This window comes from Xenopus tropicalis, chromosome 3 (assembly GCF_000004195.4).
Source record: "Xenopus tropicalis strain Nigerian chromosome 3, UCB_Xtro_10.0, whole genome shotgun sequence".
In the NCBI taxonomy this organism is placed as follows: domain Eukaryota; kingdom Metazoa; phylum Chordata; class Amphibia; order Anura; family Pipidae; genus Xenopus; species Xenopus tropicalis.
Genome location: NC_030679.2, coordinates 137,715,003 through 137,738,847, shown reverse-complemented (window position 1 = coordinate 137,738,847; position 23,845 = coordinate 137,715,003). Strand labels below are relative to the sequence as shown.

The 23,845-nt window shown below is 46.4% G+C and overlaps 1 protein-coding gene across 2 annotated transcripts in view; it reads right to left on the bottom strand.

Moving 5' to 3' along the window:
• The window catches only part of pde4a (phosphodiesterase 4A), a 314,491-nt gene that overhangs the window by 269,983 nt on the left and 20,663 nt on the right, over window positions 1–23,845 (bottom strand). For both annotated transcript variants that reach the window (XM_031899385.1, XM_031899384.1), the window contains exon 2: window positions 11,529–11,887. In XM_031899385.1, coding sequence (XP_031755245.1) covers window positions 11,529–11,573 — 45 coding nt within the window. In that variant the 5' untranslated portion in view covers window positions 11,574–11,887. The remainder of the gene's footprint in view (window positions 1–11,528; window positions 11,888–23,845) is intronic.

The following is a 23,845-nucleotide window of genomic DNA, read 5'->3' as shown; positions in this document are numbered from 1 at the left end:
TGCCGGGGGCCCTGAAGATGCTCTTGAACTACAACCCTTCTTTGGCTGCCTGGGGATGCCGGGGAGGCAAGAAGCAAAGGGCTTTGGGTTGTCCATAAGTGACAATATTGGAATATTGTAAACAAATAGAGGCCTGCAAGCTAAATGGAACTTTTTAAGGGCCCCAGGACTACATAGAAGCTTCATAGACGTATTTATATGACATCGCCTTGGCCCAGAACAGTTGCAATATAATACTCTGGAAATCTGGACAGTACTACTAAGGCCAGTCCATCATTGGGTTTCACTGTACTGGCTCCTGTCATTTGTGGGGCTAAATAACTGTCCATTGTCCCAGGGGAGCCAATCGCTCTTCAATAAGATGGTGCCAGTGGACTGAAAGCCAACCTAGCCCTGATGGTGGCCCAAACAGGCATCATGATCCTTATGATCCAAACTCTAATTTATTCCTTAGGCTCACTAGGCCTGGGGGGGGATCCACCAGTGATTTCAGACCCAGCTTGTTTATATAGTAACGTTGGTGCAAATGCTAAAGACAAGGGAACAGTAGAGTTGTCTCTGAAACAGACATTGTGCTTTGGAAATGGTGGTCCCCAAGTCACAATCCTGTCTGGGGCCCCATTGAGCCTGTATCCACCTGTATCTACCTGTATCCCTGTCCTCTGTTGCATTTTATACCGATATAAACATTGAATTAATTTTGATCGATGTATGATTCAATACAAACCTGAAATCCAGATCTGAGGAATCTCTTCATAGTGAAGTCCAACATCTGTTGCTGAACTACAGTCCCCAAGCCCACCCAAACCCCCCGGGAGTGCCGGTTACACAGCAGCTGGAGGGCTGCAGACCAGACGTGCTTGTATGTACATATTTCTGAGCAGAGTCTGTAAGAGTCGACTCAGGATCTTCTCATTAAACACCTACAGAGACAGCCCTTAATTAATCCCACAGGGACAATAGGAGATTTACAGCTGAACGAGAGGAACGTGTAGGATGTGGATCCAGTCGCCGAGCGCTGAAATCATCACAATACGCTATTACTTTATCGTGCCGGTGGGATTACTCATTGGATGACTCCTGCTGTATGAGAAATTGCCTGAAATGATATTTTATAGGATGAAAGTCAGTTGGATAGTCAGGCCTCGGGCGGAGATTTGGCTGGATCTCCCAGGATGAGAAACATTTGGCTGATCTCATTAATAATCATGTTTCTCCCCTTTCACCTCTAAAATATATCTAATCATTTAACTTGGTACTCTATACTGAACGGGCCAATCACTGAGTAGTGTACTAATCATGTGCTACACAGTGATATAAATCGTTGCTCTGTATTAAGCAAGCCAATCACTGAATAGAGAGTACAGGTACTGTTCAAATTCTGAATAGCGAGTCCAATGGGTACTCTATAGAGACAGTAGACCAGTCATTGAATAGTGTTCTGGTACTGAATAGTGAGTCCAACTGATTCTCTATAGCGAGAGTAGACGAGTCATTGAACAGTGTTCTGGTACTGAATAGTGAGTCCAATGGGTACTCTATAGAGAGAGTAGACCAGTCATTGAATTGTGTTCTGTGCAGGTACTGAATAGTGAGTCCAACTGATTCTCTATAGCGAGAGTAGACCAGTCATTGAACAGTGTTCTGGTACTGAATAGCGAGTCCAATGGGTACTCTATAGAGACAGTAGACCAGTCATTGAATAGTGTTCTGGTACTGAATAGTGAGTCCAACTGATTCTCTATAGCGAGAGTAGACCAGTCATTGAACAGTGTTCTGGTACTGAATAGCGAGTCCAATGGGTACTCTATAGAGACAGTAGACCAGTCATTGAATAGTGTTCTGGTACTGAATAGTGAGTCCAACTGATTCTCTATAGCGAGAGTAGACCAGTCATTGAACAGTGTTCTGGTACTGAATAGTGAGTCCAATGGGTACTCTATAGAGAGAGTAGACCAGTCATTGAATTGTGTTCTGTGCAGGTACTGAATAGTGAGTCCAACTGATTCTCTATAGCGAGAGTAGACCAGTCATTGAATAGTGTACTGGTGCTGAATGAGTCCAATGGGTTCTCTATAGAGTATATTTGGTAGTACAGAGGGTTCTTCAATCATAAACTAATTGACTGCTATCCATATTACTACTACTACTACTACTACTACTACTAATAATAATATAGACTAGTTGTTTCCTATACGAATATATCTAAAAGGAAGTGCAAGCAGTGCCAACTCACTTTGGTGTTAAACTAAAAGTGAATCACCACTAATAATAGCAGTGGAATCCCATACACCCCCCTGTGGGTAAGGTGGGTACAAGAAAACTAATGGACTAGTAAATCCCTTTCTCTCTGAGACCAATAAAGCCTGTAGTGATACGTCTCTCTTGCATCTGCCTTTGATGTGTCTCCCCCAAAGGTGCACAGAGACACAAAGCAAACACACTGTTTATTAAACACAAAAATAAACAAATACACTTACAACTTATAGATGAGCATCAAGAATTTCTACAATCAGTCTCAGCGTGTTTCATGCCATCCCTATCATGAACTAAATGACTGAGAAACCCTTCACTAATGTTAGCAGGCCAGAAGACTGAGCTGCCCAATCCTAATTGTGACTTATCAAGGTACTGTAAAATAATCACAACGGAGGAGTGCACTGCCCAGCTGGCGAATTGAGTTGGCCAGGCACTTCAGACATACTACAACATGAAGTGTCTAAGGATTAATTAGTGAGCTGCCCGGGTTCTACAGAATAATGAACCTAGGAGCAGTGGAGGAGACATCTTCATACTCATAGTTGTCTTAATAGGGGACACAATAAATAGAGAAGCAACTGTTCTGTGCCCAAAAATCAGTGGTTGTAGATAGGAAGTCTAGGTGGTAGCGCATAGAGCAGGGCCAATTCCCAACCTTAGGACATGAGTGTTGACATCTGTAGTTCTGTAATAGCCGAAGGGCCACAAGTCTACTTTATAAAAATATTAGGGCCACACAAAGCTTGTTTGACCAGGCCTGGAGGATCTTTAGTTGTCTCTAAAGGTGGCAATACACCTTCAGATCTGCTCGCTTGGCGATGTCGGCAAGCAAGCAGATCTTCTCCCGATATCCCCCACCTAGAGGTCTAATCGGTCTAAGGGACTGATATTGGCAGCTAGAATCGGCCCGTGTATGGGGACCTTTACTCAAAATACTCAGGCTTAACCCTGTTCCAGTCTGGGGTAAGAGTCACTAGCCAATGTCTGGCACAGCAGGAAACCCAATTAGATATAGCACAGGCATTACTACCTCTGGCATAGGTCCCTTAGTAAAGATCTAAACTGGACTCCGGCCCACTGGGAAGTGATTCATAAATGTCTCTCCCAAACTATCAAGGGCATAGAGCAACCTTGGGCTTCATAATGCAGAGGGCTGGGGCTGCTGCAGTATAATGAGCATGGCTGGGGCTGTACGATGCTTGGAGATTCATCCCACCCAACAACCAGTCAAGATGCCAAAGCTTCTACATTGAGAGGCACATCTACAATGTAATTTAATGTACAAGTAAATATGTATTGTACATCCTTTGTGATACAGAGCACGGAAAACCTATCCCCCCCCCACCCTCCCTTTGTCCAACAACATAAAAACCCATAGTGAGGTCTGGTCATTCGGGTTTCTCTGTATATCAAACTACTCACAGAGATGTCCATGTACTGCACAGGGAGCCAATAGGAAGCTGTCCAGAAACGTATTACTGATACTATCAAAGAACCCAATAGGAAGCCATCCAATAGGAAACTGTGCCGTAATGTATTACTGATATTATCAGGAATCCAACACGAAGCTGTAGAGAAATGCAATACTGATAATATCAGGGACCCAACAGGAAGCCGCGCAGAAACCCATTACTGATAATATCAAGAAGTGAATAGAGGGCTCTCCAAGGTTCTGACTACTGACAATATGAAGCTGAAATAGCAGCCACACAGGGACTGAATACTGATAGCATCAGCTACAGAATAGACAGCTGTCTGGGTACAGAATACTGATAATATCAGCTGCAGATTAGGGAGATAACGGGGTGCTGGATAGTAATAATGGGAACCCTTGAGTTATCACCTGCTGGCAATCCCACGTTCCACTGGTAATTTGTATCCAAGAATTTTCTCCTCTGTTGGTGCATTGCACACAGGTTTTGGCAGACACAATGTAGTCGCCATCTGTTATTATACTGGCATTCTGGGTTCAAATGCTGTATTGTGTGTAAAACACATGCACTTCTATTAAGTAGAAACTTTCCAGTGTACTGAGTACTATTAGGGAACTGTCCAGGGTACTGAATACTCATTGTAGTAAGTACGATACTGTCCAGGGTACTGAATACTCATTGTAGTAAGTATGATACTGTCTGGGGTACTGAATACTCATTGTAGTAAGTATGATACTGTCTGGGGTACTGAATACGGATTCTATGAAGTAGTAAGTAGGATACTATCCAGGGTACTGAATACTCATTCTATTAAGTAGTAAGTAGGATACTGTCCAGGGTACTGAATACTCATTGTAGTAAGTACGATACTGTCCAGGGTACTGAATACTCATTGTAGTAAGTATGATTCTGTCTGGGGTACTGAATACGGATTCTATGAAGTAGTAAGTAGGATACTATCCAGGGTACTGAATACTCATTCTATTAAGTAGTAAGTAGGATACTGTCCAGGGTACTGAATACTCATTCTATTAAGTAGTAAGCAGGATACTGTCCAGGGTACTGAATACTCATTCTATTAAGTAGTAAGTAGGATACTGTCCAGGGTACTGAATACTCATTCTATTAAGCAGTAAGTCGGATACTGTCCAGGGTACTGAATACTTATTCTATTAAGTAGTAAGTAGGATACTGTCCAGGGTACTGAATACTCATTCTATTAAGTAGTAAGTTGGATAATGTCCACGGTACTGAATACTCATTCTATTAAGTAGTAAGTAGGATACTGTCCAGGGTACTGAATACTCATTCTATTAAGTAGTAAGTAGGACACTGTCCAGGCTACTGAATACTCATTCTATTAAGTAGTAAGTAGGACACTGTCCAGGCTACTGAATACTCATTCTATTAAGTAGTAAGTAGGATACTGTCCAGGGTACTGAATACTCATTCTAATAAGTAGGATACTGTCCAGGGTACTGAATACTCATTCTATTAAGTAGTAAGTAGGATAATATCCAGGGTACTGAATACTCATTCTATTAAGTAGTAAGTAGGATAATGTCCAGGGTACTGAAAACTCATTCTATTAAGTAGTAAGTAGGATACTGTCCAGGGTACTGAATACTCATTCTATTAAGCAGTAAGTCGGATACTGTCCAGGGTACTGAATACTCATTCTATTAAGTAGTAAGTAGGATACTGTCCAGGGTACTGAATACTCATTCTATTAAGTAGTAAGTTGGATAATGTCCACGGTACTGAATACTCATTCTATTAAGTAGTAAGTAGGATACTGTCCAGGGTACTGAATACTCATTCTATTAAGTAGTAAGTAGGACACTGTCCAGGCTACTGAATACTCATTCTATTAAGTAGTAAGTAGGATACTGTCCAGGGTACTGAATACTCATTCTAATAAGTAGGATACTGTCCAGGGTACTGAATACTCATTCTATTAAGTAGTAAGTAGGATACTGTCCAGGGTACTGAATACTCATTCTATTAAGTAGTAAGTAGGATACTGTCCAGGGTACTGAATACTCATTCTATTAAGTAGTAAGTAGGATACTGTCCAGGGTACTGAATACTCATTCTATTAAGTAGTAAGTAGGATACTGTCCAGAGTACTGAATACTCATTCTATTAAGTAGTAAGTAGGATACTGTCCAGGGTACTGAATACTCATTCTATTAAGTAGTAAGTAGGACACTGTCCAGGCTACTGAATACTCATTCTAATAAGTAATAAGTAGGATACTGTCCAGGGTACTGAATACTCATTCTATTAAGTAGTAAGTAGGACACTGTCCAGGCTACTGAATACTCATTCTAATAAGTAATAAGTAGGATACTGTCCAGGGTACTGAATACTCATGCTATTAAGTAGTAAGTAGGATACTGTCCAGGGTACTGAATACTCATTCTATTAAGTAGTAAGTAGGACACTGTCCAGGCTACTGAATACTCATTCTATTAAGTAGTAAGTAGGATACTGTCCAGGCTACTGAATACTCATTCTATTAAGTAGTAAGTAGGATACTGTCCAGGCTACTGAATACTCATTCTATTAAGTAGTAAGTAGGACACTGTCCAGGGTACTGAATACTCATTCTAATAAGTAATAAGTAGGATACTGTCCAGGCTACTGAATACTCATTCTATTAAGTAGTAAGTAGGATACTGTCCAGGGTACTGAATACTCATTCTATTAAGTAGTAAGTAGGACACTGTCCAGGCTACTGAATACTCATTCTATTAAGTAGTAAGTAGGATACTGTCCAGGGTACTGAATACTCATTCTAATAAGTAGGATACTGTCCAGGGTACTGAATACTCATTCTATTAAGTAGTAAGTAGGATACTGTCCAGGGTACTGAATACTCATGCTATTAAGTAGTAAGTAGGATACTGTCCAGGGTACTGAATACTCATGCTATTAAGTAGTAAGTAGGATACTGTCCAGGGTACTGAATACTCATTCTATTAAGTAGTAAGTTGGATAATGTCCAGGGTACTGAATACTCATTCTATTAAGTAGTAAGTAGGATACTGTCCAGGGTACTGAATACTCATTCTATTAAGTAGTAAGTTGGATAATGTCCAGGGTACTGAATACTCATTCTATTAAGTAGTGAGTAGGATACTGTCCAGGGTACTGAATACTCATTCTATTAAGTAGTAAGTAGGATACTGTCCAGGGTACTGAATACTCATTCTATTAAGTAGTAAGTTGGATAATGTCCAGGGTACTGAATACTCATTCTATTAAGTAGTAAGTAGGATACTGTCCAGGGTACTGAATACTCATTCTATTAAGTAGTAAGTTGGATAATGTCCAGGGTACTGAAAACTCATTCTATTAAGTAGTAAGTTGGGTACTGAATACTCATTCTATTAAGTAGTAAGTAGGACACTGTCCAGGCTACTGAATACTCATTCTAATAAGTAATAAGTAGGATACTGTCCAGGGTACTGAATACTCATACTATCAGCTACTGAGTAGAAACAGTTGAATATAAGTACTAGTGATACCAGGTACTAATAAATAGGAAGCTGCCAGGGTAACTGAATAGGAGGGTGTACAGAGATGCTTGGGTGCTGAATGGGGGCAGTCTATGGATGGTACATGTGATACTAACTCTCCTCGCTGGGGATCTGGCGCTTAGCTGTACTGGCATCGTATAGTGAATTGCTCATATTATGTCTTGTAAACAGGCAGAAAGCTCAGTTGGGAGCCAGAAGCTCTCAGATTTGGCAGATTACCCAGACACTGTAGGGAATTTCAGGGAATCTAATGTAGCAATCTGTTTAGGTACAGCACATATGAAGTATCATATCATAAATCATATTACCTGTTATTAATGTTCATATTTTATAACTGACATTTCTATTTAGACATAGAGCACACATACCCATTCCATACATACCCATTCCACACATACCCATTCCACACATACCCATTCCACACACACCCGCCCCACACACACCCGCCCCACACATACCCGCCCCACACATACCCGCCCCACACATACCCATCCTGGCTGGACTCGCTTGCAATTCCCCCCTAATCATTCAGTAAACCAAATTATTATTGGCTCGCCTGTGTCACCTTACATCATGTGACCCACCCACCAGATGTTCAGGTACCAAGCAGTGATTGGATAGAGACTCGCAGTTCTGTAGGACGGCGCGTGATTCTGAATAGAGCGCCACTTGGGTAATAGAGAGAGTCACGGCGACACAGAAGATGGAAATGAAAAACTGCTCAGTGTTGTATGGGATTATTACTTCCAGAAAATACTAGCGGAAATAATATGATTTTGAATTCAACCCCCAATGCCAAAAGCACACGGCGCCGTGATGGGACTATCCAACCATTGTGCAACCAGTTCATTATGGGGCAGGTCCCGACTGGGATTTTAAATGGTATTTCAAGTACACAGAGGCCCAGACAGACCCCCACAGGCCCAAGAACTGACAATCCGCCCCTACATTTAAAAAAATCTTCTAGTTGTGCTGCACCCAGAAGCATTTAATCTGCCCGGGCACCGGCACACACAGCGAGTACGGGCACACAGTGGGTACGGGGACACAAGGCCGGTACGGGCCCACACAGCGAGTACGGGCACACAGCGGGTATGGGGACACAAGGCCGGTACGGGCACACACAGCGGGTACGGGCACACACAGCGGGTACGGGTACGGGCACACACAGCGGGTACGGGCACACAGCGGGTACGGGCACACAGCGGGTACGGGCACACACAGCGGGTACGGGTACGGGCACACACAGCGGGTACGGGCACACAGCGGGTACGGGTACACACAGCGGGTACGGGCACACACATCGGGTACGGGGACACAAGGCCGGTACGGGCACACACAGCGGGTACGGGCACACACAGCGGGTACGGGCACACACAGCGGGTACGGGCACACACAGCAGGTTTGGGCACATCTTGTTGCTCTTGTTCCCCTGTTCCCCCCACTGACAGACCCGCCATTGTTCTGCTGTTGCTGATACGCAGTTTATCTCTATGTTGCCTTTATCTGTGCCAGAGTCCCTGCTGGATCCCTCTCAGCAAACAGATACGAGGCCCCGTGCCTTTATGCGGCTCCCACAGAGAGTATCGCCAACTGAAGGGTCATTCGTAATAAGCGCGGAAACCAGAGAAATAAAAACACAGTGTTTGGCGCTTTCAGTATTGGAGGAATATCAGGGGACTAATACCATTATAATGGCCAGTTAGTTCCGTGTGTTTTTCAGGCATGTGTTTTAGTGGCATTGGTGATGCCGGAGTTGGGATTTATTCTTGGTTTAATTTATGGCTTCCCATTCAGTTCTGGGGCTTATATAGAGGGCTGGTCTGTGTAAGCATTGTGGGGAGGAGTCAGGCAATGTGGGTACCAGGGTCAGACTGGGGTCCCACTGGGGCTGCTATTCCAGGGGCCCCCACAACCCCTCTTGTGCCCCCACCGCCAGCCCCTTCCCCACCCGGGCATGCAACTTATACTTACTTTTGCCACAATGCGGGAAAGGAGGGCAGTGGGGGAACGTCAGGGAAGGGCAAGCTGGGATTGGGTCAGGGTCGGTGGGGCCTAACAAGGGCTGGGATCCTCCAGGTTTTTTCTAGTGTCCCTCTGGCCCAGTCCGACCCTGGTGGGTACCATGGGAACACCTCTTGGTAGAGGGATTTCTAGTAGGGGGTAGTCATGTTAGCTCTGAGGCAGAATGAAGGAGGAGTCCTGGGGTAAGTGAGGCTGTAAGTGGAAGGCATGGAGGAGGTACCCCATGAATGAGGACTAGTTAGCACTAGGCTAGTAGAGATATAGTCACTCTATGAACAAGAGACACCTCAGGGATATTTGGGATACGAGTTCCACTGACGAGGGCAGAGCATTAGTACTTAGTAGTGTAGGGAAAACTCCTTGGAGTTCACCTTGGAGGGCACGGAACAGTGTGGCTGGGATCCCAGAAGGAGAGCTAATTTAGTCTGTAACTGATAACTGTCTGGCACTTGGCATCCTGAAGGAAATATCTCTGTATCCTGCAGGTTCCATTAAGTAACGGCTATTAGTTTGTTAAAGAACCGCTGGCGCCCGGATGCATGCGTGCCGGAGAACCCTCCCTCTAACCTACCTGAGAGGCTTAATGGGGGCTCATCATGAGCTTAGATCCCAATAATGGCCCTGATTAATATAAACATCATGTTCCCTATGTAACTGCCAGCGGCATCTCTCCAATCTCTGCCTGGGGTGCCCCTGGGTACAGAGCCCAAGCTATGGTTGGGGGGGGGGGTACAGTGGCCCTTGCAGACTGCACATTGGAGAAAGGAAATGCAGTTTTCTCGCCGTTATGTTTTTCCGACAGCTTTTTGGCCGCACTCAGGCAAGCTCTCCAGCTACGCAGAAATTAAGCATTCATGAATAAAACATTTTTGGTTGGATTACAGGGGAGGGGGTAGATGGATTAATGCACAAACAAATCCCAATACAAACACATTGGCACAGCTATAGATGTATATATCGCTCCACTGGGTCAGAGAGAGAAGCCATTGCCATTTTCATTGCAAATGTATTAGTGCCTCAATGGGCTGGATCTACTAAGGGGTGAAAATACATAACACACAGTGACCCCCTATGCCCATTTTTTATGCAGTATTTACAGTTCCAGGGTTGTAGCTTGACAACAGCTGGGTGGCTGTAGGCTGAATCCATATTTTTCCCCCTGGTCGGGGCCTAATGTTACATTGATCAGGGCCCATTCTCTTTAAGTTTGGCCCTACTGGAAGCCATGGGCCAGCATGAACTAAAAAGCCACTGACTGGCTTGCATTGATTTGGTGCAAAGTTCAGGGCGTGTCGCTGTGGGTGCAAGGCATGTATGGCACAGAGGGATAGGTGGCAGTAAGTACTGGGCTCTCCTGCATTATTACTTCCTGGTTTGGGGACATCAAAGGGGACGGCCTTTGTTCTCCTTTCTGGGCACAACCAATGAACAGGGTTCAAAGCACAGACGGATTAACTTCCATCAGTGTCCCGGGTGGTGTCCCGTCCCCTGTTCCCCGGCTTCTGCAAGTATTGGAAAGGTGGCCATACATGGACAGATCTGCTTGTTTGTGAAGCCACCATCAAGCAATTCTGAGCCAAATTCTACTGATCTGGTCGTTGGCCCTAGGACCAATAATCAGACCATCCATTGGGGCCTATGGTGACCACATGACTGTGCCCATGAACTCCTCTTCCGACAAACCTGCTGATTTTTAGCCAGATATGAGGCCAGGCCCTTCGATGGTCCCCATACATAGGCAGATAAGCTTCTGACTCAAGGGACCCAATTGGCAGATTAAATCTTCCCCCCAATCTGCCCTGTGCCTGCACTGATAGGCAGAAGGCAGTGTATAAGTGGAGGGGTTGCCGTTTGTGATGCCAGACTTAAGGTGGCCATACTGGTAGCAATTTCGGCTACGGGGACCTAGGGAACAGGTGGCCTGGACCACAGGGTCTGCTTCCTCTATGGCAGTAAAAAAACTCCCTCCTCCCAAACAATTCTCCTAATTGTGAGCAGTGATGGAACACAAAGGTGGGCGGAAGATGCCGGTAGGGGGCAGGAATCAGACCGGCGGGGGGTGGGAAGTGGGCGGTCAGGTAGGAATCACTGTGTGCCTGGCCCCTCTGAAGATTATTTTGCTGGGGGGCCTGGCACATACCAGTTATGCCATGAGTCCTTATCAAAGATTCACTTTTCTTCCCAGAATACATAACTGTACATAAATCTACATTAAATCTCGTTTGGTACTCAGAAGACCAATTGTGAGAAAGAACAAAGCGCTCACCTCATCACCAGAAACTGTCAGGACACTTCGGCTTTTCTTCATCATATCTGCCAGCAAGGATACCAGTGTGCCCCCTCAGTCCTAAGGCTGCGATACAGGCAAATCCATCTGTACAGTCCGGCCCTTACTCCGAGAAAGGCGCAAGATCCATAAATGGCCTTAAAGTGTACCCCCCTGTGTGCTCCCCGCGCCGGGTCCTCTCCGGGTCCCAAACGGTAATCCCAATAGCCAAGGCCTCAGGCTCTGATTCTCTGCCATTCAGTGGAAGGCACCACCATTGGACTCCGGCGGCAGGGTATCTTGTGCAGCCAAATCCCCCCCCGCGCTGTGAGTTGGGTTTCTCTGCAGCAAAAAAGACCCTAAAAGAAAATGAAAAGTTGTGAAACATAAATCGTTGAATGGATACGGCTTCACCAAATTTATAGCCACTTTTAGGACAGAAACCCCTTCTGTCACTTTCCCTTCTTTTTTAATGAATCTGTGCCCCACTGTGTATTAGAGTGTAAGCTCTGCAGGGCAGCATTCCCTTCCACCAATGGTTCCCTCTCCCTGTATTGTATCTGTGTCCCTCTGTATATTAGAGTGTAAGCTCTGCAGGGCAGGATTCCCTTCTCCCAATGGTTCCCTCTCCCTGTATTGTATCTGTGTCCCTCTGTATATTAGAGTGTAAGCTCTGCAGGGCAGGATTCCCTTCTCCCAATGGTTCCCTCTCCCTGTATTGTATCTGTGTCCCTCTGTATATTAGAGTGTAAGCTCTGCAGGGCAGGATTCCCTTCTCCCAATGGTTCCCTCTCCCTGTATTGTATATGTGTCCCTCTGTATATTAGAATGTAAGCTCTGCAGGGCAGGATTCCCTTCTCCCAATGGTTCCCTCTCCCTGTATTGTATCTGTGTCCCTCTGTATATTAGAGTGTAAGCTCTGCAGGGCAGGATTCCCTTCTCCCAATGGTTCCCTCTCCCTGTATTGTATATGTGTCCCTCTGTATATTAGAATGTAAGCTCTGCAGGGCAGGATTCCCTTCTCCCAATGGTTCCCTCTCCCTGTATTGTATCTGTGTCCCTCTGTATATTAGAGTGTAAGCTCTGCAGGGCAGGATTCCCTTCTCCCAATGGTTCCCTCTCCCTGTATTGTATCTGTGTCCCTCTGTATATTAGAGTGTAAGCTCTGCAGGGCAGGATTCCCTTCTCCCAATGGTTCCCTCTCCCTGTATTGTATCTGTGTCCCTCTGTATATTAGAGTGTAAGCTCTGCAGGGCAGGATTCCCTTCTCCCAATGGTTCCCTCTCCCTGTATTGTATCTGTGTCCCTCTGTATATTAGAGTGTAAGCTCTGCAGGGCAGGATTCCCTTCTCCCAATGGTTCCCTCTCCCTGTATTGTATCTGTGTCCCTCTGTATATTAGAGTGTAAGCTCTGCAGGGCAGGATTCCCCTCTCCCAATGGTTCCCTCTCCCTGTATTGTATCTGTGTCCCTCTGTATATTAGAGTGTAAGCTCTGCAGGGCAGGATTCCCTTCTCCCAATGGTTCCCTCTCCCTGTATTGTATCTGTGCCCCTCTGTATATTAGAGTGTAAGCTCTGCAGGGCAGGATTCCCTTCTCCCAATGGTTCCCTCTCCCTGTACTGTATCTGTGTCCTACTTTCTGTATATTAAAGTGAATTTCTCTCTGTATTAGAACATATGCCACACTCTGTATCCCAAACAGCCTCGGAGGCATCGGAGGAGCCGCCTTGGGCGTCTGAGGGGCAAAAACACCCCAGCTTACAGCAGCCCCTGCGGCATTTCCCAGATTGCCAGCCCCAAATGCAAGTGCTGCTGTGGTTCAGCTGCTTTAGAGGCAGTTGCAGTCCCAGCAATGAACATAATAGCGATAAATTCATCCTTTAGAGCCTCAGAAATAAATAAATTGCCCGCTGTCTGTTTTCCTATGGAGACTGTTCCCCCATAATGTTCATTTCCAATAGTAAGTCAGGCAGCCATATGCAGCAGGTTTATGTAAGAAGTCACGTTGCACTGTTATTATTGATGTAATAAGGCCCCCCCCCGACCCTGGCTTTGTGCATCCCGGGCCAGACCATTTGGGATTTTCATTGGCCCGACCATTGGTCTCTGGCTTTTCCCAAGGCTCAGTCATCTCCGCTCGTTCCCTCTGCCCCTCAGTAAACTCATTATTCCAATTTGGTTTGCAAGCAGATTCATAGCAGGCCAGGTGTTAGGCAGACGCCGCTCCGGCATTAACGTGATCACCGAGCGACTGCACATCTGCTCTGCTGAGTAAATCTAAATCCACGTACGGCCAAGGGAACACATGGGGGGATTCTCCTCGGCCGGGCGGGAGGGGGCTCAGTAGCTGCATTTCTATTATACGCTCCAACGAACATTTGTAGGAAGGCAATACCCTAACGGTAGCTCCATCTATTGTGCTGCAACCTTTCTCCTACAGATTATCATCTTTATACAGTTATTAGAGTGCAAGCTTTGTTGGCAATACTCTTCTTAAAATGCTTCTCGTGTCTGTTACACAACTAGAGTGTCAGTTCTGCAGCTGAATTCCCATTCTCACAGTCGTTCCCATTTCATCCATGGATTGTTGTACAGTGAACTTATATAATAGCCTAGAAAGGGGTTGTTCACCTTTGAGCTAACTTTCAGTATCATGTAGAGAGTGATATTCCAAGAAAATTTGCAATTGGTCTCATTTTTTTTCAATAATTATGTTTTTTTTTTTTTTAATTATTTCACTTTTTGTTCAGCAGCTCTCCAGTTTGGAATTTCTGCTGTTATCTGGTTGCTAGGGTCCAAAGTACCTTAGTAACCAAGTGGTTTGAGTGAGAGACCGGAATATGAATTGGAGAGAGACTGAATAGAAATGCAAGTCATTTTAATGATAAAATCGTAGTCTCGCAGAGCAATAGTTTTTTTGACTGCCTGGGTCAGTGACCCTCATGGTGGCAAGGTACCCCCCAACCAAGCAGGGACACAAAGATACGCACACAGATGCTGTGCTACACAGGACTAAGGTTAGGGTTGCTGCCGTTTTTATGTGTAATAATGGCCTTTGTGTTGGGGCGGGGCTGCATTTGGGGGCGGGGCTACGATATAAGAATAGTCCGGGCCTGATTTTCAGCACACAGAGGCCCAAACAGCCCCCCCATAGGCCCAATAAATAGTGAGTGACTATGGCACCTTACAGCAGCCCCTCTGGCATTTGCCTGAACCCACAGATTGTCAGTCTGGGCCTGATTTTCAGTACACAGAAGCCCAAACAGCCCCCCCATAGGCCCAATAAATAGTGAGTGTCTATGGCACCTTACAGCAGCCCCTCTGGCATTTGCCTGAACCCACAGATTGCCAGTCTGGGCCTGATTTTCAGTACACAGAAGCCCAAACAGCCCCCCCATAGGCCCAATAAATAGTGAGTGTCTATGGCACCTTACAGCAGCCCCTCTGGCATTTGCCTGAACCCACAGATTGCCAGTCCGGGCCTGATTTTCAGTACACAGAGGCCCAAACAGCCCCCCATAGGCCCAATAAATAGTGAGTGTCTATGGCACCTTACAGCAGCCCCTCTGGCATTTGCCTGAACCCACAGATTGCCAGTCCGGGCCTGGTCCTATCAACTCACACTAGTGGTAATTAATGCAATGGTTTCAGTGGGCACCAATGTGTAATTAGAGTAAAAACCATGGTGGGCAATGTGCAGAGACTGTGAGCCCTCCTGCATTCCGGGGAGCTGGAAGTAAGAAGTAAAAATGTAAAATGGTAAAAATGTAACAAGCAAAGGCAGGATTGGCCCTGCTTAATGGCTATGTTCCACTAGTGCCAAATTGCTGTTTACACCAGGGGGCTGATTGTCAGTACGGTGCCTCCGGTGCCTCCGCGCAAACAGCAGGGAAAGGAAAGAGAAGCGGAGAGAAGGGAGGGAATAAAAGCAGCTCTTACCCTGCCAATATGAGAGAATCCAGGGCATGAGAGTGCAGTGAGTGCATTATGGAATAATCGTTACTGGCAATTATCTGAGAGCGAAGGGAGCATCACTCTCCCACCGACCCACAGAGGGAATCTCTGCAGGGAAAGTACAGACAGGGAAATGCAGGGGCTGAGAAATCATAGTTAGTCCTTCACTTTCTCTTCTGCGTCACCCTGCAGTGGGAGGGGCAAGAGCCATTAGGGCTTATACATGTAGCGCTGGAGCCACAAACACAAGGGGCCTGCGGCTAGTCGCACAATGCCGTCGGCAAAGTGGAAACTAATGGGAGATTGCAGCCTTTTTTTGCACTTTGCACACTTGTGGTGCTGTACCCCAACACAAGCTGCACTCACAGGCACACAGGATCCCTGGGCTGAGCACCTACAGGAGTAAAATACACGGCTCCATCTGATCCTTGTGTCCCCTCGGGTAAGGCAGGGGTGTGCTAATGTGTTGCCTCTTCCATGGCAGCCTGTTAGGCACCCCCAGTGAATGTGATCACCATCAGTGATGTGTGGGCCCAGGGTCGGACTGGGTGAAGTGCCCACCGGGGCTCCTGCCCCAGGGGCCCGGCAGGTGCCTGCACCCCCCCCCCCCCACAGGGGCCCGGCAGGTGCCTGCACCCCCCCCCCACAGGGGCCCCCCTAACCCCACTCACAGGGCCCCCGACCTGACGTTCTCCCCCGAGCGCGTAAATTTAAAGCATCAGGGGAGGAACAGTCGGCCAGGGGAGCATCGGCAAGGGTTGGGTCTGGGCTGCTGGGGCCCACCGGGATTTTTCTTGGTGTCTCGGTGGCCCAGTCCGACCCTGTGTGGGACGAAAAAATGTCAACCCGTCCGCTCCCAACTTGCGCCCGACCCAGCAAGGCTCCTTTATTTATAGCCCGATAATTTACAGTACATGCAGGAATGCACAAAGCATTTATTAGATCACAAAATTAATGCATAATTTAGCCCTACGTGTTTTGACCACCATGTGGTCTTCATCAGGGGCATAAAAAAAAATCAAAAATATTTATACACCTGCCCCGCCCCATCTCTGACGTCTCAAAGGGTGAGGGACAGACAAGTATGCACCCATCAATATTAGGGGTGCACCGAATACACTATTTTAGGATCCGGCTGAAGCCCAAATCCTTAATGAAAGTTTCAGCCAATTACCAAACTGAATCTGAATAAAGAAGGGAGAACTACGCACGGTAAAAAAATTTCAACTCCCGTGTTTATGTGACAAAAAGTCACGTGATTTTACGAATTCCGATTTGGTTTAGCCAGAGGCATGGATTCGGAGGAATCTGAATCCTGCTGAAAAAGGGTGAATCTTGGCCAAATCCCAAACCAAATCCTGGATTTAGTGCATCCCTAATAAATACAGCCTGCCGGAGACGGAAGCCGGGCAGTGGAAGGTCATGGGCGGGGGGGCCAGAAGTAAAAGTTCAGCCCTAACCCACCTGCGGGACATAACTAATCACCAACCTTGGACCCTTAACTGACGCCCCTTCCTGGGGCACTTTCAGCTTACAGGCAGGGCTGTCTTTAAAGATCCCAGATAGAAGTGCTTGAGCAGTTAGGGTGAAGCCACATGGAGCTACTTAGTAGCAGCTACTAATCACGACACCTTTCAAAAATTTTAAGCCATTTCACAAATTTTCGCTAATTTTTTGGCAAAGCGTAAATGGGACAGCATTGCTCATCACTACTTAGGAACTCTGAGTTCCTGAGAGGCTGGTGGATTTTTTATTTTTAAAAAGGAAAATCTTATATATATATGCACACATCTAACAGCTAACACATTGTGGGGTCACAAGGCGCAGGGGGGCTCTGTACTTACAGTCTGTCTATGGAAGGGAATAGGGAAAGGGCTTCCCTACATCTCACTATGCTCAGTCCATTGCTACAGGCCCATCTGCTCTATAGTAGTATAACCAATAACCAAGTATAACCAATCAGGTCTATTAATCATTGCGGATACCAAGCATAGATTAAAACAACAAACATAGAAAGGTAAGTGACACTTACGTAGCTCTGTGTTTCCCCCACAGTCGGTGCATTTCAACAACAAATGGCTTCTTTCCACTATGGAATGAATTTGTATTTATATTTCCTACACACAACCATAACAGATGCTTAGTGATATTAACCAAGTTACTTATGTGGCCATTATAATTCATCCTCTGTATTAAACTATTATGACAGCAATGTCACTTCAGCTAAAATGTTTTGCTATTGAAGTGGCGTAAAGTACTGACTGTAACACAATATAAATATACAAAGTGCCCAGGATACAATACAGAGAAAGGCAAAAGTATAAGTGGCAGAGAATGTATTTCTATTTCAGAAAGGGGAAAAAGAGAAACCAAACCTAGCCTGCAGAGCTTACACTCTAATATACAGAGGGACACATATACAATACAGGGAGAGGGAACCATTGGGAGAAGGGAATCCTGCCCTGCAGAGCTTACACTCTAATATACAGAGGGACACAGATACAATACAGGGAGAGGGAACCATTGGGAGAAGGGAATCCTGCCCTGCAGAGCTTACACTCTAATATACAGAGGGACACAGATACAATACAGGGAGAGGGAACCATTGGGAGAAGGGAATCCTGCCCTGCAGAGCTTACACTCTAATATACAGAGGGACACAGATACAATACAGGGAGAGGGAACCATTGGGAGAAGGGAATCCTGCCCTGCAGAGCTTACACTCTAATATACAGAGGGACACAGATACTATGCAGGGAAAGGAAACAAACAGGAGAAGGTAATCCTGTCCAGCTGAGCTTACATTCTAATATACAGAGAAACAAAGATATAGAGAGCTTACACTCTAAAGAGTAAACAGAGATAGAAAGATAGAGATAGAGTGCATGGCAAAATGTATGGTATTAGTAAAATGCTGCCTATAGTAGTCATGCAATAATATGGGATATGCTATGGGATAGCAGGTATAGTAGGGAGAGATGGTGCCTATAGTAGCAGTGGGGGGATAATAGCCTCTGGGAAGGGACTGGGGCTGTGGGATAGCAGGTATAGTAGGGAGAGATGGTGCCTATAGTAGCAGTGGGATAATAGCCTCTGGGAAGGGACTGGGGCTGTGGGATAGCAGGTATAGTAGGGAGAGATGGTGCCTATAGTAGCAGTGGGGGGATAATAGCCTCTGGGAAGGGACTGGGGCTCTGGGATAGCAGGTATAGTAGGGAGAGATGGTGCCTATAGTAGCAGTGGGGGATAATAGCCTCTGGGAAGGGACTGGGGCTCTGGGATAGCAGGTATAGTAGGGAGAGATGGTGCCTATAGTAGCAGTGGGGGGATAATAGCCTCTGGGAAGGGACTGGGGCTGTGGGATAGCAGGTATAGTAGGGAGAGATGGTGCCTATAGTAGCAGTGGGGGGATAATAGCCTCTGGGAAGGGACTTGGGCTGTGGGATAGCAGGTATAGTAGGGAGAGATGGTGCCTATAGTAGCAGTGGGGGGATAATAGCCTCTGGGAAGGGACTTGGGCTGTGGGATAACAGGTATAGTAGGGAGAGATGGTGCCTATAGTAGCAGTGGGGGGATAATTGCCTCTGGGAAGTTGCTGTAATAGAATATATATATATATATATATATATATATATATATATATATATATATTCTAATAGAAAGAGTGCCGCACACATAGGGACTTGATACAAAAGAAAAAGTGGTTTTATTGAAAAAATTCCAACGTTTCGAGCACCATCTGTGCTCTTCCTCAGGGACAAACCAAAAAAAAACAAACAGTTTTTTTTGGTTTGTCCCTGAGGAAGAGCACAGATTGTGCTCGAAACGTTGGAATTTTTTCAATAAAACCACTTTTTCATTTGTATCAAGTCCCTATGTGTGCAGTACTCTTTCTATTATATTTTTGTTTTTGACCTGCACCAAGGGCATTTGGACTTGTATAGGGTGTGCTCCTCCCTGTATACTATATATATATATATATATATATATATATATATATACATATAAAAAGTAATAATCATCCGTGGCCGGCACTCCCTTCAATACATTAGGACCTTTCTCAAGGATATATTGAAGGGAGTGCCAGCCACGGATGATTATTACTTTTTGCATACACATATTTTGGCTGTGCACCCCGCAGGATATTGAGCCTTGGAGTGCTGACACTATTTGGATTGAGATATATATATATATATAGTAAAGTGAATTGGCAATAGAAACACTTTATATGAGTGCAGTGTAACAATAGCTGAACTATAATAGCTCAGACAGCTCTACTCTATATATCTAACAAGGTCTCTTGAGAAAATCTGCTTTGAGCCAGACCCCTCCTCCATATATGATGACCCTGATCCTGTACCAAGTACAGCCACACTATTCCTTCTTCTTAAGAATAAAATAATTTCTATTTCCAGTTCCTTTCTCTCTTTAGAGCCAGGGGAGCTCTTGAAAGCTGGTTAATGGGCAACGGGAGATTATAGCTACAAGGTGAGTGGTTTCCCGGTGGAAACTGAATTAAATCGTCTAATGACTCCCCTTCCAAAGCCTTGGGACTACAGAGCAAATCTATGGCTGACATAAGGCTGCTGCTCTTGAAAACTCTCTGTCTTCAGGGTAATTGATGACTATGAGAGGCTAATTGTACGCTACTCAATGCACCAACAAGTACTCTCTCCTGTACCTACGGAGCTTCCAAAGGTGTTTGCCCCCCATTAAATATTACAGCTCCCACCATTTAAACAGGTGGTTATCCTTCAGGTGAACATTAAGTATGTTATAGAAGGGCCATTCTTAGTAACTCATTTAGTACTCATTTAGTAACTTATTTTGTATAGTTTGTGAATTATATGCCGCTTTCTTCTGACTCTTTCCAGCATTCAAATGGGGGTCACTGACCCCGGCAGCCAAAAAACGATTGCTTTGTTAGGCTACATATGCCTGTTTCTCCTTAAAATCACTGCCTGGTTGCTAGGTTAAATTGGACCCTAGCAAGCAGATAGCTGCTGAAATTCCCAACTGGAGAGCTGCTCAGCAAAAATCACGGTGGGCAGGGTTGGACTGGGCCGCCGGGACAACGGGAAAAAACCCGGTGGGCCCTGGCAGCCCAGACCCGACCCTTGCTGGTGCTCCCACGGCCGATGGTGTTTCTCTCCTGACGCGTTCAATTTACACACGCTCAGGGGAGGCTGTCGGGCGGGGACCCCTGCGGAGGCTTAAGGAGGCTCACCGGGGGCTGCTAGGGGGTGCGGGGGACATGGCCGGTGGGGACACCTTCAGGGCCCCTGGGGTGGCAGCCCCAGTGGGCCCTGCACCCCCCAAGTCCAACCCTGACTGTGGGGGTCCCTTGGTGGAGTGCAGGGCCCCTGTGGTGGCAGCCTCAGTGGGCCCTGCACCCCCCAGACCGACCCAGCACAGTAGTAATGGATAATAATAAGCAAAGGTTTAACAAAGAAAGTGAAGAGGCAAGAATATATCTCAGAGAGGGGGGTCTGTGGCCGGACATTCTCTGACAGGTCTGTGACCCCCCCCAACCACTGGGCCAAATGATCACAGAAATGGTTTTATCCAGCTATGCGTTGTGCAAGAATAATCTCTCAGACGTTTGGCTGCCAACATTAACAGCGCCCACCGCCTTCCCTCTGTAATTGTTTAATAAAATGTCCCTTTAAAAGTAATTAGCAATCTCATGGAATAGGACTGCCTCATCCAACTGCAGCCGCTGCAATGATATGGAATGAAATAGTTCAGGAGAGAAAGCCCGGAGTGAGTACAGCTCCCAAAGTAGGAGCACAGGATTCATGACTGCAGGAGAAACCGATCCAGTAATCATTATTCTGGGTGCAAGTGGGGGAGTTTCTGTGGCCGTAAATCCAGGCGGGAAGCAGGTGAAGTGACGTTACAGGGGCGGGGCTATGGCGGCAGTTTTGGAGAGTCCTGCCCAGTTTTCCAAATAGGGAAATCCAGGCAGGCAGTTTTGAACCGGACAGCCTTTATGAAAAACCCGGCTCTCCGGGTTAAAACTAGACAGGTAGCAACCCCAGGTGCAAGGGACACAGAGGGGCAGAGGCAGATAAAGATGGATTTGCTGGCGGGGGGGGGGGGGGAGATAACCAAATGTAAGTGCAGAAGCCCTAAGGGCTTTGCTATTGCGGAAGACTAATCTCGGCGACATGCCATCCCACCGGCAAGAATGTAAATGGGCGGTGAGATGGCATACAAGTCGCTTGGGTTTCCTGAAGTCACTCGAAGTTGCCTCTCAATGCCTCCGGTGAGATGGCATGTTGGGGAGATTAGTCGCCCGCAATAGCGAAGATGTCTGGGTTGGAAAACTCTGTGCTCAGGGTCTGGGTCGGAAAACTTGGTGGGCCCTGGCGGCCCAGACCTGATCCCTGTCTGCGCTCCCCCAGCGTCAGGGGAGGACGTCGGGAGGGTGGCGGAGGCCCCTGCGGGGCTTAGGGGGGGCACAGTGGGGGGGAAATTGGGGTGTGTGGAAGGTGCCCCTGTGGGCTGTGCGGGGGATGCAGCGGGGCACCTTAGGGGGTGTGGGGCCCATGGTAGCCCTCCTTGGCCCTGTACCCCCTGGTCTGACTGTGCTCTAGGTTGCCACCTTTTTTGTAATTAAATACCGGCCTTTGGGTGGGGAAAAAGGAGGTGATATCACACAGGGTCGGGGAAATGGCCAGAGTGGGTGGAGAAATAGTGGGGGGAATGGGCGGGGCATAAGAAGGATGATGTAAGGGAGGGATTTATAGGGTATTATAAACATACCTTCAATTACATTGCCAGTAATGTTATTCTGGCCCCGGCCCTAGCTTGCCGTTTACTTGCTGGGCTGGTCATATAACGTCAGTATGGGAACTTGTGCTGCTTATAAATCTGGAAGAAGGTGCAAAACTGGTGGGTGCAAGGCAGCAGGGTACATACCACCTACAGGCCCCTCAGAACCATGTGCCATACAAAGTGCCATGTTGTTTTTTACCAACAACGCAGCATTTCCCCTCTCCTGGCCGCTTGTAATTCCAGGGTCACCTTGCATCTATGCTCACAATTGCACATAATTCAGAGCAGACGTACTGGTACTTATTAAATGTTGCTAAGCAGCATGTACGGACACAAGTATCTTTGTGAATAACATTAATGCGGTCAATTTTGCGTTCATTAAAGGAGTACAATTAATTTTAAAGAGTACAATTATTCAGCATAAGTGAAAAAGGAACAGATGTTTGGGGAACACGGGTCTATTCTCAGTATGTACTAAAACCAAAATAAACTTAAAGGGCAATTAATCTGTTTCAGCACAAAGTATGAGGGGGAAAGTGATAGAGTAACACATTAGGGGGATAACAGCCTCTGGGAAGGGACTGGGGCTGTGGGATAGCAGGTATAGTAGGGAGAGATGGTGCCTATAGTAGCAGTGGGGGGATAATAGCCTCTGGGAAGGGACTGGGGCTGTGGGATAGCAGGTATAGTAGGGAGAGATGGTGCCTATAGTAGCAGTGGGGGGATAATAGCCTCTGGGAAGGGACTGGGGCTGTGGGATAGCAGGTATAGTAGGGAGAGATGGTGCCTATAGTAGCAGTGGGGGGATAATAGCCTCTGGGAAGGGACTGTGGCTGTGGGATAGCAGGTATAGTAGGGAGAGATGGTGCCTATAGTAGCAGTGGGGGGATAATAGCCTCTGGGAAGGGACTGGGGCTGTGGGATAGCAGGTATAGTAGGGAGAGATGGTGCCTATAGTAGCAGTGGGGGGATAATAGCCTCTGGGAAGGGACTGGGGCTGTGGGATAGCAGGTATAGTAGGGAGAGATGGTGCCTATAGTAGCAGTGGGGGGATAATAGCCTCTGGGAAGGGACTGGGGCTGTGGGATAGCAGGTATAGTAGGGAGAGATGGTGCCTATAGTAGCAGTGGGGGGATAATAGCCTCTGGGAAGGGACTGTGGCTGTGGGATAGCAGGTATAGTAGGGAGAGATGGTGCCTATAGTAGCAGTGGGGGGATAATAGCCTCTGGGAAGGGACTGGGGCTGTGGGATAGCAGGTATAGTAGGGAGAGATGGTGCCTATAGTAGCAGTGGGGGGGATAATAGCCTCTGGGAAGGGACTGGGGCTGTGGGATAGCAGGTATAGTAGGGAGAGATGGTGCCTATAGTAGCAGTGGGGGGATATTAGCCTCTGGGAAGGGACTGGGGCTGTGGGATAGCAGGTATAGTAGGGAGAGAATTTTATTAAAATATATTTAACAAATACAATAAAACAATAATTACATTTCAATCAAGCAAAAAACAAAAACAAACAAAAAAAAAAAACATATAAATCAATATTACATCAAAAACAAAACGTACCTTCCTGCAAAGCATCTTATT